This window comes from Carassius carassius, chromosome 22, assembly GCF_963082965.1.
Source record: "Carassius carassius chromosome 22, fCarCar2.1, whole genome shotgun sequence".
Lineage (NCBI taxonomy): Eukaryota > Metazoa > Chordata > Actinopteri > Cypriniformes > Cyprinidae > Carassius > Carassius carassius.
This window is the reverse complement of record NC_081776.1, coordinates 4,838,874-4,855,784: the sequence shown is the minus strand read 5'-3', so window position 1 is coordinate 4,855,784 and position 16,911 is coordinate 4,838,874. Positions and strand designations below refer to the sequence as shown.

The window sequence follows — 16,911 nt, the reverse complement described above, 5'->3', positions numbered from 1 at the left end:
CAAAATTGTCAAAACTCATATTCCTGCTTTGATCACCATATGTTAGGGGTGGAACTAAACTAGTCGATTAGTTCTGGCAGTAGTCAACATGCCAGGGCTGTGTTGACTAGTTATGGATCACATGATTTTAGTTGCACTCGTTTGATATAAAGTGACAGTAAAAGGAAAATTCCACGGTGTAACTGTGAGTCATTCGTTTTATATAATAAATTGCAACAGACACATTTATTTGGATTTACTCAAACATTCAAGGTGGTCGGAGTTTTACTAGTTGTAGTTAAAGCTCTTTAAAGGGCATGAATTTACTGCATCTCTTAATGCACGCCTTTTAAAGCACCACGACTACAAACAGTAAAGCTAAAGTCTAAAATTTGAAATAAATATCTTTTACAATTATTGTTTATATTGCAATTAATGTAACCTAATTTAAAATTATTTACTATATATAAACAATGCCATTCAAAAATAATATTTAATAATGATAAGGGACAATATCTTTTTCCTGATACAAATTAATACCTTTATTGAACAATGATGCATTAAAATGAGAATTTATAAAGATTCCTATTTTGAATAAATGCTGTTCTTTTGAACTTTATATTCATCAAAGAATCATAAAAAAGGTACCATGTTTTCCACCAAAATATTAAATATTGATCATAATAACTGGAGTAATGATGCTGAGTAAATTCAGCTTTGCATCACAGAAATAATTAGATTTTAACATGTATTAGAAAAACTAAGTTTTTTTTTCAAATAGTAATATTATTTCACAATATTACTCTTTTACTCTGTTTTTGTGTACATTTGAAACCATACATAAATGGGCTAGTTATTGCAATAAAATAAAAGAATAATAATAAATAACACTTCAAAGCAGCTTTATTAGCAGCATTAAAAATATTAGATTTTTTTTTTTTTTTTTTTTTTTTTTTACATTTGGACTTAATTTTTGGTCTGCCACTGCTTTTATCTGAATTTTTTTAATGTGTAAAACAAACAAATTGAAATAGAAAAGTGAATATGAGGGAGAGAGAGAGAGAAAGCGAGAGAGAGAGAGAGACCCAGAGAGAGAGCGAGAGAGAGAGAGATGGGGAGGAGGAAGTGCCGATTAATTAAAAACTTCTGTAGAACTTCTTTTCCCCAATCAAGTCAAAGCAGAGTCCCCTCTCTCTATCAGACCGTTAGGGGCTTAAGACTCTCAGCCTTTTGATGTGGGGTTTATCATTATTTTAACACAAGCCACTTATTAGCATGTGCCTTCTTAAAGCTCTGCTCTCTCTGTCTGTGTCTTTCTCCCTCTCGTTCTCTCTCTCTCTCAACTGAAAGACGGTAACAAACAATGTAATAGTCTCTTCCTCAGCAAGAAGATCACAACTAGACTTGAGGCCTGACACGCTCTGTTTAAGAGGCTTTCCTTGTGGTGCTAAGCCTGTTAGCCTTCTTCAGCCCCTTAGTCGTCGAAAAGAAGAGGGGAAAAAAGCACACACTCATTCTGCGTTCTGAACCAGCCTTTAAAAGTGTAGCAAATTGGAAACTCTTCATCCATGGGGACGGTTGTGGGGTCAGTGAATGTTCAGGGTTTAGCCTAAACCCTCTGTGAATGTGCATGGGGACATCCTTCGATGAAATACTGGAATATGATACACTTCATAATACATGTTGAAACGTTACATGCGCAGTGAGTCATTGTTAATGAAGTAAAACCCTCAATCCTACTGGCGCGAAAATGTCCCAACTAAACTTGGTTTCAGCCTATCGTAAACCGCTGTATGGATTTTAAATCACTGTTGTTAAAACAGTGATGACCCTTTTGGTTTGTTGTACATTACCTTTCAAAAATTTAGGGAAAGTAAGATGTTTCTGGAAAAAGTCTCACCAAGGCTGCATTTTTTAACAACAACTATTATAAAATATTATAACATATTTTAGATTTTTTTATTTGAATATATCTAAATTTTTCAGCAGACATTATTTTAGACTTTAGTGTCAAATGACCTTCCATAGATCAAATCATTCTAATTTATCTTATTATTTAATTTTCTTATTATCATCAATGTTGAAAACTGTTTTCTTAATATCATTGTGGAAACCGCAAAACATTTTTTTAGGATTTCTGATGAAATGCAAGTTCAAAATAACCGGATTTATTTGAAACAGAAACCTTTTATAATATTCTAAATGTCTTTAACTGTAACTTTAGATCACTTTAATGTGTCCTTTCTGAATAAAAGTATTAATCTCTTTCAAAACATGAAATCATACAAACCCCAAACTTTTTGATTGCAGTGTAGTCCAACGCACATTGTACTTTGACGACAGTTTTATGTCGTCAAAGTGTCAAGTTTGTTCAGAAGTTAGCAGGCTGTTACTTCTAAGAAAAATATAGTTGCTGGATTTGCTGAAAGTTCATGAGGTTCATGAAATTGTGTCTCAATAAAAGAGTTTTGCAAGAACCTCAATGTCCCTGATTATGTTTTTAAAGTTTGTGGACAAATTCCTTGAGGAACACTCAATATTGGGTGTTTATTACATCTCGATGGAGCAAAACTTTGACCGCAAAGTCAACAAACAGGTTTAATTTCTTTGGTGTCATCTCAAGAACAGTATTCATATGCTATAATTTAAACATTTCATTTCAAAATAAGATTCAGACATGATTTTTTTTTTATTAACTGCAACCCTAATTGGAATAAGTAATGCTAAAAATGTCCAGACATGAACATTTTGTGGAAAAAAAACCCAACCCTAGCACCGCCCATGTTCATCCATAAGACAAAGTGTCTCTGACAACTCTCTCATGCCAAAGAGAGCTGCTCTCCATCAAGACGTTCGACGCAAGTTTACATACTTGAGTGAGTTCTGCTGAACTGCGTCTTGTATTCCTCCCTCCTCGCATTAACAAATGTTATTTTCTGCAGCCTGTCCTGCAGTGAACTTGTGAAAGAATTCCTATCCAAACCGCTGTTTTCAATATTTAGTTCAGCCGCTTCCACTGCGGATCTGTCTGCCACCTTATCTGACAGTTGCAAATTAAATTATCGTTATTTTCCAGGCTGTTAAAGGGTAAGTGTTCAGTTAAACACAAAACACTGAATATAAACAAAGTAGGAAAAGAGCGGCCGAATCTCTCAGCTGCTGCTGGAAGAGGTGTTTTGCTCCGTTTGGCACGCACTCGCTCACATCCACGCAGACAAACAGTGCCACTGAAAAGGCAGAGAGCTTCGCACTTGAACCAGAGCCGCTGGGAAAACAATTACAAAGCCAAACAGCTCAGAGCGGCAGAAAAAATGATGTTCAGACATTAAAGGAGAGTGCAAGAAAAAAGAAACTAACCCAAACTAGGCCTCCTCTGAGAACGAATGCATACTTCACAGGACACTGTGTATCTATTCATTTACTCACTTATATACACAGACACGCACAGTGTAGGAAAGCTCATTTTCGTACGTGCAAATGTAACAGTGCTACATGTTGTTTGAAATAAAAAAACTAAGCAGTGTAGCTTATTTAGAGGCCATATTCTCCACGTCTGAAACATTTTATTTTTCTAAAGCCTGCTTGTAATGTTTTTAACATCAAAAACAGCCAAAAACTGTTTTTCACATTATAATTTCCACTCTCACTGACCCTTGGAATTAAACAGGCAGTCTTTGCTACTTTGGCTGCATCCGTAATTGCATACTTCACTACTATACAGTGGGCAAGAAACATTTGATGCAGTATTTATCTTGCAGAATTCTATATGACTAAAATCTTAAGCTTTGCAAAAAAAAAAAAAAAAAAATCATTCATCGGGGCGGGTCAAGTTTCTCATTGATGAATTTTTATTCTTATGTTAATGTTGGAAGTCTTCTGTTAATGAGCTGATCGAGTAATGCCAAAATCATTATCATTTCTGAATCACCTAGTTTCTAGCTACATTTCCATAAACAGAGTTTCTTTTTTCTGTTGAACACAAATATATTTTGAAGAATGTTGATGCCCAAACAATTGCTGGGAGCCACTGACTTCCATAGAAAAAAGGGGGGGGGGGGCACTGTGGAAGTCAGTGGCTACCATCAAGTATTTGGTTACCAACATTCTTAAAAATATATTTGTGAAAAGGAGAAATTCTTACAGGTTTGGAACAGCATGAGGGTGAGTAAATGAAACTATCCCTTTAACTCCTCCATGTCCATGATATATCCCTTGTAAAAAGTAAAATTTTCTTAAAATGCAAAATGACACATTCGCTAGTATTTCCTCACTGGAAGTAATCCTGCTAGCTCTGTACGGTTTGTCGTTTTCTCGTTTGACCTGTGCGTTGAATGGTGTTCTGTTGAGCAGCCCCATGCATACCTTCATAGAACTGTCTCAATGTGTTATGACCATTAGGAACAACTCTGGGGCAATGTAGAGCGGCTCAAGCACTATAATGGAAACTAAATGTTTCTCTTTCTGTGGCTTGGGAGAGCACTTGGCTTAAAAAAAAAAAGTTCATTGTGTTCCTGATGACTCTGAGAAGCTTTCAGACTCAAACTGTGAAGAGAATCAAAGCAGCTAAGACAAACAGAAAATAGGCAAAAAAAACTATAACAAAAAAGAAAAGATGATAAGAACGTGTCAGGTCTTTATATTTGAGACACTCTAAAATAAAATATTTTTTTTCCAAAACAGCAAGTACATAGGCCATGTTTTATCACTGCAAACTGTTAATTCATCATTAATCATTTTAACTACCGTATTTTCCGGACTATAAGTCACACTTTTTTTCATAGTTTGGCTGGTCCTGCGACTTATAGTCAAGTGCGACTTATTTATCAAAATTAATTTTGACATGAACCAAGAGAAATGAACTAAGAGACATGAACCAAGAGAAAACATTACCGTCTCCAGAGCGCCCTCTCGCGGCTGGAGACGCTAATGTTTTCTCTTGGTTCTTGGTTCTAAATAAATGCGACTTATAGTCCAGTGCGACTTATAGTCCGAAAAATACGGTATATTAAAAATACTTAGAATTTCACACATTTAGACAGTACATTAAGAATATACAATTATATTCTGAATTAAAAAAACGTGAAAAAAAAGCATTTGACTTGAGCAAAATCCTAAAGTCTGTATTAGAAAAAAAAATTACAACCTTAAAAGGTCTTCCAGGGTATCGATTATCAGTTAACAGCCTCTTTTTGTAAACTATGAGTGAATTTCAAAGAAGTACCGTTTTTAGCCATTCAAGCAAACAAACTTGAGTTCTACTTTATAGCTAATGATTCATGTTTTTTTTTTTTAGGAAACTTAGTCGTAAAATAATATATGGTAATATAAGTTAGAGTGATCTTAGGGGCATTATTTGCAACATTATCCCTGGAATGTCCATTAGACAGATGCACAACTTCCTGTTTTCCCAATAAAGGTGAGCTCACAGTGGGTACTGTGCACTCAGACTATCACTAAGTCAAGATTAATGAGGCTGCAGATGGGGGGCTTGTTTGCACAGCCTGTGATCTCAGTGCAGAAGAACTGAAACTGATAGTCGGATGTGACCGCTGAAGCATTGCCTCATGGGACGACAAGCTATGGCCAGTCACTATGGAAACATCCTCTGACAAACTCAAAGAATACTAGGGGTGCTCCGATCACGATCGGCCGATCGTTATGCACATCTCGTCAGTAACGCCGGTTCTCTAATCAGCGGTTAATTCCATCAGGTGCGTGATTTCACATAGAGCAGCTGTTACTACACAGAGCCATTGTTAACTGAGAAGATGCGCAAATCCACGTTCATTTTCAGCGTTTATTGGCGCATCTTCTCAGTTAACAACGGCTCTGTGTAGTAACAGCTGCTCTATGTGAAATCACGCACCTGATGGAATTAACCGCTGATTAGAGAACCGGCTTTACTGACGAGATGCCCATTAACGAACGGCCGATCGTGATTGGAGCACCCCTAAAGAATACGGTAGAACAAGCTAGAAATATTTCATTGATAGTTTTGACTTGGCACCGTTTTGTGTGCTGATTTCTGTCAAAGTCTGTATGTTGTGGAATGAAGTTCAAAGCTGCACCCTAAATACTGATGATGAAAAGCGATGTCGGCAGGAACAGCAACAGCTACGACTTCTTATATATCCAACGTGGGTTTGAGGCAGAAGCAAACAGCTGTTTCATGGATATGAAAGATGCAGAGCAGACGTATAAACCTTGGCGCCCGCTGTTACCCTGAGGTTAACGGCCTGTGTGTCATTTCTGAGAACAGGAGACTCCGTCGCCATCACAAACACAACTTTTCCCTACTTTTAGAAATCATAAATTTACACAAAGGCATATTTGGTGAGGCTGGTTTTGTGCATTTCACCAGAGCTCATCAAACGTTGCTAAGTGCCCTGTTATTCTAGTGCTACTTGATCTCACAGCGGCCTTTGATACTGTGGACCATGAAGTCCTTCTTAATCATTCTGGATACCGCACTTCAGTGGTTCTCGTCATATTTTACCAATATCACCTTTTCTGTATTGATTGGGGATCGTCCTCCTCCACCACTTCCCTCTCTTATGGGGTGCCACAAGGCTCTATTCTCAGGCCCATTTAATTTTCACTTTACATGCTGCCTCCATTATAGCCACGCATTATATAGATTTTCACTGCTATTATGATGATTTGCTAATTTATTTGCCTACAAGACCAAAAAATGCTGATGCAGTTAGGTCACTAATTAATTGAAATTATGACAAGAAACTATGGTTAGAGGACAATTTCCTTCACCTAAATGAAGACTGAATATATTTAATTTGAAGAGTCTATAACTTTGACATTGATGTGCTGACTTCAAAGCTTAGACCAACTGTCAAAAACCCCTATCAAAAATTACTTTTGATAGTAGCCTGAAATTTGATAAACAAATTGACAGCATGGTTAAAGCTGATTTATTTCAGCGACGTCTTTTGGCCAAGGTCAAACCATTTTTGAATCACTCTAACCTTAAAAAAAGCTATTCATGCTTTTATCAGTTCAAGATTAGATTATTGTAATGCACTTTACGTTGGTGTCGCACTGTCATACCTCAGTCGCCTTCAGCTGATACAGAATGCTGTGGCCCGTTTTTTAACTAACACATGCAAACGTGAGCACATCACCCCAATTCTTTATTCACTCCGCTGGCTTCCAGTTTCTTTTAGAGTTGATTTTAAAATTGTATTGTTTGTTTTTAAAGCTCTCAATGCTCCATCTTGTGTAACTGAGATGCTGGCTTTTCGTCAGCCAAACAGGGCTCTTAGGTCAACAAATCAACAAATTGCTGTGAGTCCCGAGGTCACAGTACAAATACTGGGGTGACCAGGCTTTTTCTGTAGCTGGGCCCAGGCTATGGAATAAGCTTCCCCCCAATATACACACCATTACTGACCTGGGCCTTTTTTAAAGATAGGCTTAAAACTAATTTATTTAGACTGGCTTTTAATATCTAGCAATGTTGTGACATTTTTGTGTATTTTATGTAATATTTGCTGTTGGCTTATATTTTTGTTTTTATTGCTCTATTTTTATTGGAAAACACTTTGGTTCACCTTGAGTGTTGTAAGGGGCTGTATAAATAAATGTTGATGTTGAAACGTGGCCTAACAGTGCCATCTATGTTAAGAAGGAGAAAATGACACCCATTTGAAGGGCTTCTAATGATGTTTTAAAATGCATAGTCCGCTGCAATTGTTCAATGGTGCAATGGTTGCAAAAAAGTTTCTTTTGACCACAATGTTTTATTTCCTACTGAGAGAATGAAACCATCAAAGTAACAAACAATTTTGCTTCAATGTTGGTGTATAAACGGTCATTTACCTTCTTCTGCAGCACATTGACCTTGCGTTCCTTGACGTCAAGCATATCTTTGAGGTCATGAATTTCTCCATTCAGCGTGCCCTTCTCCTCTGACATTTCCTGAATCTGCTTGCTCTTTTTATTAAGCATAGCCTCCTTCTCCTCCAGACGTAAACGCAGAGCATCGACCTGAAATATACAGGCACAAAAGTCATGGAGACACATTAACTGATACTTATTGTCCATTATAACACTATTATTCATGACAGTGTATACAGAAACACACTAATACTTGGCCAGTCAGGGCACATTAACCGTCAGCTAAACTCCATGAATCACATTCTGGCACTGGTAATACAGGATTATGATAAAAAGTATGATGATAGACTAACTACAGAATTAAAAGCTTACACAAAGAAGCCATTCATGCCCCTGTAATTTCACATAACATGTTTGATGCAAGAGTGCCCCCTAACGGTCTTTCAAGAAAACCATATTAAATACAATAGCTTTTCATTGACAAAGGACAAAAAGAAACATTACTTTCATTCTATATTGTCATTATACTTGGAATATAAAGTTATAAAGAATATAAAGCCCTAAAATATTAAGTTAAATTACTTTAATGCAAAAAACATTTTAATGTTCCAAGTATAATATACATACAATGTATTCTATTATATATTATTGTACTGTATTTATAGATCTATTTAGAAATCTATAGTATTGTAATAGTTAAGTTAGTTAAGTAATCTTTTGATCATATACACAATTTATGACATGCAAATTTTTTTGTATCATGTATTAAACACTGTTGTTATAAAATTATGCTTATTTTTATGAATTCTGCTTTTTATGCTTATTTTCTTCCCCCTCATTTTGAATAAGTTTTAAAAACAAATTTATTTAGAAGGTTTTGTTTATTTTGTAAACCAGTATGACACTGCAATGAATCAACTTGGAAAAAACTATTTAATCAGAAATCAAACATAACAGAAGCTTGAAAAAGAAAACTGATATTCATTGATATCAATACATTCGTACAGAAATTTACTTTTCTGGGCCTGGAAAACATTTAGGGCCCTATTTTAATGATCTAAACGTAAAGTGTAAAGCACACGGCGCATGTGCACTCAGGGCATGTACAAATCCACTTTTGCTATTTTAATGACGGAAAAACGGTTGGCGCACCCCCTATTCTCTTAATGAGTAATGGGTGTTTTTTTTTTTTTGGGGGGGGGGGGGGGCGGGGGGTATTTCAGCTGTTTTATATATATTTCAGCTGTTTTATATATATATATATATTATATTATGACACGGTTCGCTGAAAAAATTCTGTACCGTTAGGTTCACCACACACAGTTCGGTACGCGCTGGGACCGCGGTTCAACTTAAATCCAAAGCATCTGTAATATGGTTTGCTATAAATAGCAGTCAATATATGTGTCTGCTGATGGATGCGCATTCTGGATTCCCAGACATTACATCAATAGCGATGAGGGAAAAAAAACCCGGGACAAACCATTCACTCTTGATCAATGTGAACGACTTATGCTGGAATATGAGCAGTCATTTATTCTGTCATCATCCGGGTGCTGAAAGCGCGCGCGCCCAGATGAGACCTGAACAGCACACGTTAATATGTATTTAAACTAAACTCATTTAAGCTTTGTCAGTTTAAACATTTAACAGCCAGAGGACGCGAGCTCGCGCGCAGTGAGAAGATTTGTGCATGCGCTCATCCGAAGTGCGCAAACCCGCGCATCAGAACGTGCGCAAATATAAGACCTCTCTGAAGTATTGTGTTTAAATGGACAAATTCATTCAAAGATTATATCAAAATGCCCGTTTTGGTAAGTATCCTACAGCAGACATAGCCGACTGAACGCAGGCCTGCTGTATCAGTGCATTCTCTTAAAGTGACAGTCTTTATATTACAACCCGAATTCCGGAAAAGTTGGGACGTTTTTTAAATTTTAATAAAATGAAAACTAAAATATTGGCTCATGTGATTTGAAAGTCTTTTATTCACAATAGAACATATATAACATAGCAAATGTTTAAACTGAGAAAGTTTACAATTTTATGCACAAAATGAGCTCATTTCAATTTTGATTTCTGCTACAGGTCTCAAAATAGTTGGGACGGGGCATGTTTACCATGGTGTAGCATCTCCTTTTCTTTTCAAAACAGTTTGAAGACGTCTGGGCATTGAGGCTATGAGTTGCTGGAGTTTTGCTGTTGGAATTTGGTCCCATTCTTGCCTTATATAGATTTCCAGCTGCTGAAGAGTTCGTGGTCGTCTTTGACGTATTTTTCGTTTAATGATGCGCCAAATGTTCTCTAAAGGTGAAAGATCTGGACTGCAGGCAGGCCAGGTTAGCACCCGGACTCTTCTACGACGAAGCCATGCTGTTGTTATAGCTGCAGTATGTGGTTTTGCATTGTCCTGCTGAAATAAACAAGGCCTTCCCTGAAATAGACGTTGTTTGGAGGGAAGCATATGTTGCTCTAAAACCTTTATATACCTTTCAGCATTCACAGAGCCTTCCAAAACATGCAAGCTGCCCATACCGTATGCACTTATGCACCCCCATACCATCAGAGATGCTGGCTTTTGAACTGAACGCTGATAACATGCTGGAAGGTCTCCCTCCTCTTTAGCCCGGAGGACACGGCGTCCGTGATTTCCAACAAGAATGTCAAATTTGGACTCGTCTGACCATAAAACACTATTCCACTTTGAAATAGTCCATTTTAAATGATAGAGCTTTAGTTGGCATCTGCTGATGGCACGGCGGATTGTGTTTACCGACAGTGGTTTCTGAAAGTATTCCTGGGCCCATTTAGTAATGTCATTGACACAATCATGCCGATGAGTGATGCAGTGTCGTCTGAGAGCCCGAAGACCACGGGCATCCAATAAAGGTCTCCGGCCTTGTCCCTTACGCACAGAGATTTCTCCAGTTTCTCTGAATCTTTTGATGATGTTATGCACTGTAGATGATGAGATTTGCAAAGCCTTTGCAATTTGACGTTGAGGAACATTGTTTTTAAAGTTTTCCACAATTTTTTTACGCAGTCTTTCACAGATTGGAGAGCCTCTGCCCATCTTTACTTCTGAGAGACTCTGCTTCTCTAAGACAAAGCTTTTATAGCTAATCATGTTACAGACCTGATATCAATTAACTTAATTAATCACTAGATGTTCTCCCAGCTGAATCTTTTCAAAACTGCTTGCTTTTTTAGCCATTTGTTGCCCCCGTGCCAACTTTTTTGAGACCTGTAGCAGGCATTAAATTTTAAATGAGCTAATTAAGTGGATAAAAGTGTAAAATTTCTCAGTTTAAACATTTGCTACGTTATCTATGTTCTATTGTGAATAAAATATTGGCTCATGTGATTTGAAATTCCTTTAGTTTTCATTTTATTAAAATTTAAAAAACGTCCCAACTTTTCCGGAATTCGGGTTGTAATAGAAACAGCAACAACAAAGAAATCACTCACTGCTCTTGATTAAAAAGCTTTTATAACTTTAATAAAGAATTATCTTTAATTTATATAGTTCAATATGCAATGCTGTTTTACATTTGATTACTTTATTCAATTTCTGTACCTAAAAACTTATGCTAGACCTGCCAAAAAAAAAAAAAAAAACTGAAAATCACTGTTTATTGTTAGTATCTTTACTCTATTGTATTTATGTGTGCTGCTGCTTGTAGTTGGATAGAATATTCTTCTTCTTTTTTTTAAATTAGAAAGTATAGTTTTTCCATAAACATAGCACATACCGAACTGTACCGAAAACCGTGACTCTAAAACCGTGAAACAAACCGAACCGTGAAAAAGTTGAACCGTGCCACCCCTAATATATATATATTCAATTAGCCTACAAAAAAATTCTTGTGCATTGCAATCCTTTAATTTTTAATATTTGGCATGTTTGTGTGCTGCTGTGCATCCCTGTGTTTAATAAGCAGCGTGAACGTGCATGGGGACCCGCCCATACGAACACGCTCTTTAAATAACAAAGAAAAAACATTGCCAGACTTTATACCAGGTTTGAGTTGCTCTATGGCACAGTCTGTTTTCAGCTCCTTAAAATAGCATTGCACCAGCAATGCGCCTGAACACACCTCTTTTTTAGCCCAGCACGCCCATGGGTGCACAAATGGGCGCAAATGCATTTGCTAATTAAACAACGTGGCGCTGGATGGGAAAATGCGAACGGCTCCGGACTGAAACTAGCAAACAAACTTCTATGCAGAACTGCTCAAGTTCAGTTCAATTTGATGGTGAGTGTTTGTGGACTGCAGTCTTCAAGACATTCCACAGATTTTCAGTTGGGTTGAAGTCTGGGCTCTGACTAGGCCCAAGGACATTCACCTTTTTCCCCTTCAACCACTGTGTGCTCAGTTTTGCCGTGTGCTCATGCTGGAAGCCAAGGTAAACCTTCTTCCCACTGACAACTTTCTGGCAAATGGCAGCATATTTTCAACAAGAATTTGAAGGTACTTGCCCCATCCATTTTTCTTTCTATCCTGACAAGTGATCCAGGCCCTGCTGCAGAGAAACACCCCATAACAAGATATTACCTCCTCTATGCTCTACTGGAGGAATGCTGTTATATGGATGGTGTTTAATATTTGATTTCTGCCAGACATATCATTTGGTGTTGAGGCCAAATAATTAAATTTTAGTCTCACCTGCCTCAGAATCTTCAAGGTGTGTATTGGCAAAGCTCAGTTGTGTCTGCATGTGGCCTTTTTTCTTGCAACCCTCCCATACAAGCCACATTTGTGAAGAATTTATGATATTGCTGTCACATGCACACAGTGACCACTCTTTGTCATAAATTCCTACAGCTGCTTCACAGTTGCTGTAGGCCTCTTAGTCGCCTCTCTGACCAGTTTCCTCTGGCTCTTTCATCCAGTTTGGAGCGACGTCCTGATAACGGGAGGGTCTGTGCTGTACCAAATACCTTTCACTTATAATTATAGACTTCACTGTGTTTCTAGGCATTGATAAAGCCTTTGATTTTTTTGTATCCATCTCCTGGCATGTGCCTGTCCACATCTTTGACATCTTTCTCTGAGAGTCAAAAGGCTCTGTGTGCCATTGAGAAGGTGGTTAGCTACACCTGATTGAGTTTACAAGTCATTTGTAAAGTGGGGGGGGCTTTTTTCCAACACGTACACAGGTATTTTTATAAATTGACTTTTTCCTCCTTCTGTTTAAAAAAAATTCTCTGTCCACATGAGAACGCAAAAGCATGCTATGAAGCGCTGTCAAGAGCATACCAAGCCAACAGGTGGCGATATAATCTCAACCGTAAAGCCTGTCATGCCAATCAAAAGCCTGAAAAGGTTTCCAGTAGGCAGAGATAACAGCGCCTGCTCCGACATCACAAGCCAAAACCTCCGGTTTCGCTGTCTACACGATAACACTGCAACCAGAGTTTCAGTGACCTGGTGCTGCATTTGCATGTGGACGAATGACCAAACCGCATAGAAAAAGCTACGGTTTTAAAAATACCTGCATTCGTGTGGACAGGGCCTCGGTGACTCTTATGCTTAGTTAACAACTTATAACAACTTGGAAATACAGCGGGATAAAACAAAAACTGTGTCCATCTTCGTTTCAGGCTGCAAAGCAACAAAATGTGATTATTTTAAAGGGGGTGATTCATTTCTATACCCACTGTATGTCCGAGTTGTGTCAATGGCAAAGAGTATTACTCAGAATGGATAGGGAATTTTTTTTTTATCCAGTTATGACATAATTCTCCTACTAAATATCTTTCTTGAAAGCTGATTTGGTATAAAAGGGATCTAATGAGAACTTAAAAGATATATAATGCACAAATATGATTTTTTTTTTATCTAACCATACAATGCCAATTCATTGCCATAACATAACTCTTACCTCAGTCTGCAAGATGGCAGCACGCTGTTCCTTGGCAGTGAGAGACTCTTTGAGAACATCAATGTGCTGTTTGCTGTCAGAAAACTGATTGTTGAGCGTCTCCAGTTTAGTCTGCAGGCCCAAGAGCTCAGTGTCCTTCCTGGAGAGATTCTGCTTCACCTGGTCAATCTGTGCAAGACAAACATTTGCTCTAAGTATGTGGAAAACTCTCCAGAAACTCCCCTTCAAACCAGACCTCCAAGCTCTGGTCAAATCTCACACACAACTTCCCCCGAAAACACCTTTGCAGAATACAAAATGTACCAATGTTTTGTTTTAAAAGCATAAAACAGAATAAAATCTGTAGTCATATGACTGACATGGGAACAAAATGCTAGTAACTGTGGTTCTGTGTATTCCATATGACTGCCAGAGGTGGTGCTTAAGCACTAGTGGTTTATCACAGAGCCAGCTCGATATGTTGCGATAATATATAAAATACACCAGGCAAAAGTGCATGGGGAAGCCCAAGTATCAGCCACACAGATATTCTTTATAGGGACTTTTCTGAAAGCAGCCCAAGACGTAGACACAGCCCTAGTAGAAAAGCCAAAGGTGTTTTGGCTTTTTATGTAAGCCATAGTGATAAACTCTAAGTTCCAATTTGACAATCACTGCTTTGACACAGCGGTCCCTTTCCTTACACAACCATAACAAACAAATAACTGATCTGTTCTCCTAAGATGGACAGTAGGAGTCACATAGCCCTTCAGGGCTCGCACAGACACAAAAGATGATCCCTTAATTGGTTTGACTCCTGCCAAACTGATTGACTGATTTATAAACTGTGGAGGCAGAACTTTAGGTAGAAAAAAATGGATTTGGTCATAGCACAACACTAGAATCATCCAGCAAACGATGCATGTATAACTCACTAATGGACAAAGCATGTAACACTTACCCACAATTAGCAGAAGCAACTGCCAAAAAAAAAACAACAACAAAAAAACTGTTTTTAAAGATATCCATTTCAGGTCAGCTTTCTGCAAAGGCTCAAAGGGTGGCAGACAAACAAATCAAGAACAAGTGGCAAATCCCATATAGGAAAAGAGGGTTACGAGCTGGTCTCAACCATCTCGTACATTTAAAAAAATAAAACAGCACATAAGAACCAAGAGAAGGAACCATTAAATAGTACATGATACGCAGAAATGGCTACAACTTATACCTTCAGTTTGGAGGCTGCTTTGCAAAAAACAAGAACTCCAGTAATGTCACATCATGTAGGCTCTAACCCATGCTCATCGCACCATGACAAGAAAATTTTCCAACATGCGGCATAGAACTGAGGTGTGGATGCAGCTCTAGCATTAGATATGGTATGAATGAAAGCAGGCTCACACTTTGCTAAGAGACAGTCGGTCCCAGAGGCCAAACCCAAAGCTGCAGATGGGCTGGATCCAGATGCCAAACAGCGCCATCCATCTGTGACAACAGGTCTTTCCAAAGCGATAGCTGCCATGGCCTGCCCACTAATAGCGACAGAAGCATGGGAAACCAAGGCCTGGCTGCACGCAGGGGCGTAGATTACACTGGGATAATTCAGTGGTGCCTGGGGCAGAAGAGGGGGGGGGGGGGGGGGGGCAAGTTAGGGAGTGAGTTCAGCTTCCTGACAGCCTGGTGGATGAAGCTGTCCTGTCTGCTGGTCCTGGCCTGGAGACTCCGCAGTCTCCTCCCTGATGGCAGCAGGCTGAAGAAGCTGTGTGACGGGTGGGTGGGATCACCTGTGATGCAGAGGGCTTTGCGGGTGAGACGTGTTCCATAAATGTCCTGGAGGGAGGGGAGAGAGACACCAATGATCTTCTCAGCTGCTCTCACTATGCGTTGCAGAGTCTTTCGGCAGGCGTTGCAGATGCCATACCACACAGTGATGCAGCTCGTCAGGATGCTCTCGATGGTGCCTCTGTAGAAGGTGTACATGATGGGGGCCGGGGCTCTGGCTCTCCTCAGTTTGCGGAGGAAGTAGAGACGCTGTTGTAATTTCTTGGCCAGTGCTGCGGTGTTTTCAGTCCAGGAGAGGTCCTCTGTGATGTGCACACCCAGGAACTTGATGCTGTTCACTCTCTCCACAGTCACACCGTTGATGGTCAGAGGAACGTGCTGAGTGTGTGCTCTCCTGAAGTCTACAACAAACTCCTTTGTCTTCTCCACGTTCAGAGAGAGATTGTAGTCACTGCACCACTTGGCCAGGCGGCTCACCTCACTCCTGTAGTTTGTCTCATCTTTGTTGCTAATGAGACCCACCACAGTCGTGTCATCTGCAAACTTAATAAAGAGGTTGGAGCTGTGTGATGGGTCAGCAGAGTGAAGAGGAGGGGGCTCAGCACACATCCTTGGGGGGCCCCAGTGTTCAGTGTGATGGTGCTGGATGTGTTGCTGCCGACCTGTACTGCCTGAGGTCTTCCTCAGGCAGTACAGGATTTATTACAGCACAGAATAAGGATTTATTACAGCACAGAAACTATTCTGCCTTATTACAGTATGTGATAAAAAAGTGTTTGTAGTATATAAACAAATCATTATTATTTGTTATTGTCAAGCAGTTATAGATTCCTAAGCCAATTAAAAGATAGAAATTTGAGAAAAATTTTAGTTGCCTATTGTATCCACTACCAGTCAAAAGCTTTTGAACCGTAAGCTTGTTAATGTTTTTTAAAGAAGTTTGTTCTGTTCACCAAGCCTGCATTTTATTTGATACAAAGTTTTGAAATATTTTGACTAGCCTATTTAAAATAACAGTTTTCTATTTGAATATATTTCAAAATGTAATTTATTGATATTTCAAAGCTGAATTTTTAGCATCATTACTCCAGTCACACATTCCTTCAGAAATAATTCTGATATTCTGATTTGCTCCTCAAAAAAACAAAAAAAAAACACTTAGTATAATGTTGAAAACAGCAGAGTATAATTTTTTCAGGTTTCTTTGATGAATAGAAAGTTCAGAAGAACAGCATTTATCTGAAATATAAATATTTTGTACAATTATGTCTTTATCATCACTAATCAATTAAAAAAATTAATTTCTATAATTTATTTTCCAAAAAATTACAATTATGCTGACTCTAAGCTTTTGAATGATATAGTGTATAATATTGCAAAAGCTTTTTATTTCAAATTAATGCTGATCTTTGGATCCTCCTATTCATCAAAGAA

The 16,911-nt window shown here is 38.4% G+C and overlaps 1 protein-coding gene across 7 annotated transcripts in view; it reads right to left on the bottom strand.

The window, feature by feature from the left end:
• The window catches only part of LOC132098748 (ELKS/Rab6-interacting/CAST family member 1-like), a 201,058-nt gene that overhangs the window by 149,753 nt on the left and 34,394 nt on the right, over positions 1-16,911 (bottom strand). For all 7 annotated transcript variants that reach the window (XM_059504904.1, XM_059504905.1, XM_059504906.1 and 4 more), the window contains 2 exons: positions 13,717-13,884; positions 7,813-7,980 (listed from right to left, as the gene is read on the bottom strand). In XM_059504904.1, coding sequence (XP_059360887.1) covers positions 7,813-7,980; positions 13,717-13,884 — 336 coding nt within the window. The remainder of the gene's footprint in view (positions 1-7,812; positions 7,981-13,716; positions 13,885-16,911) is intronic.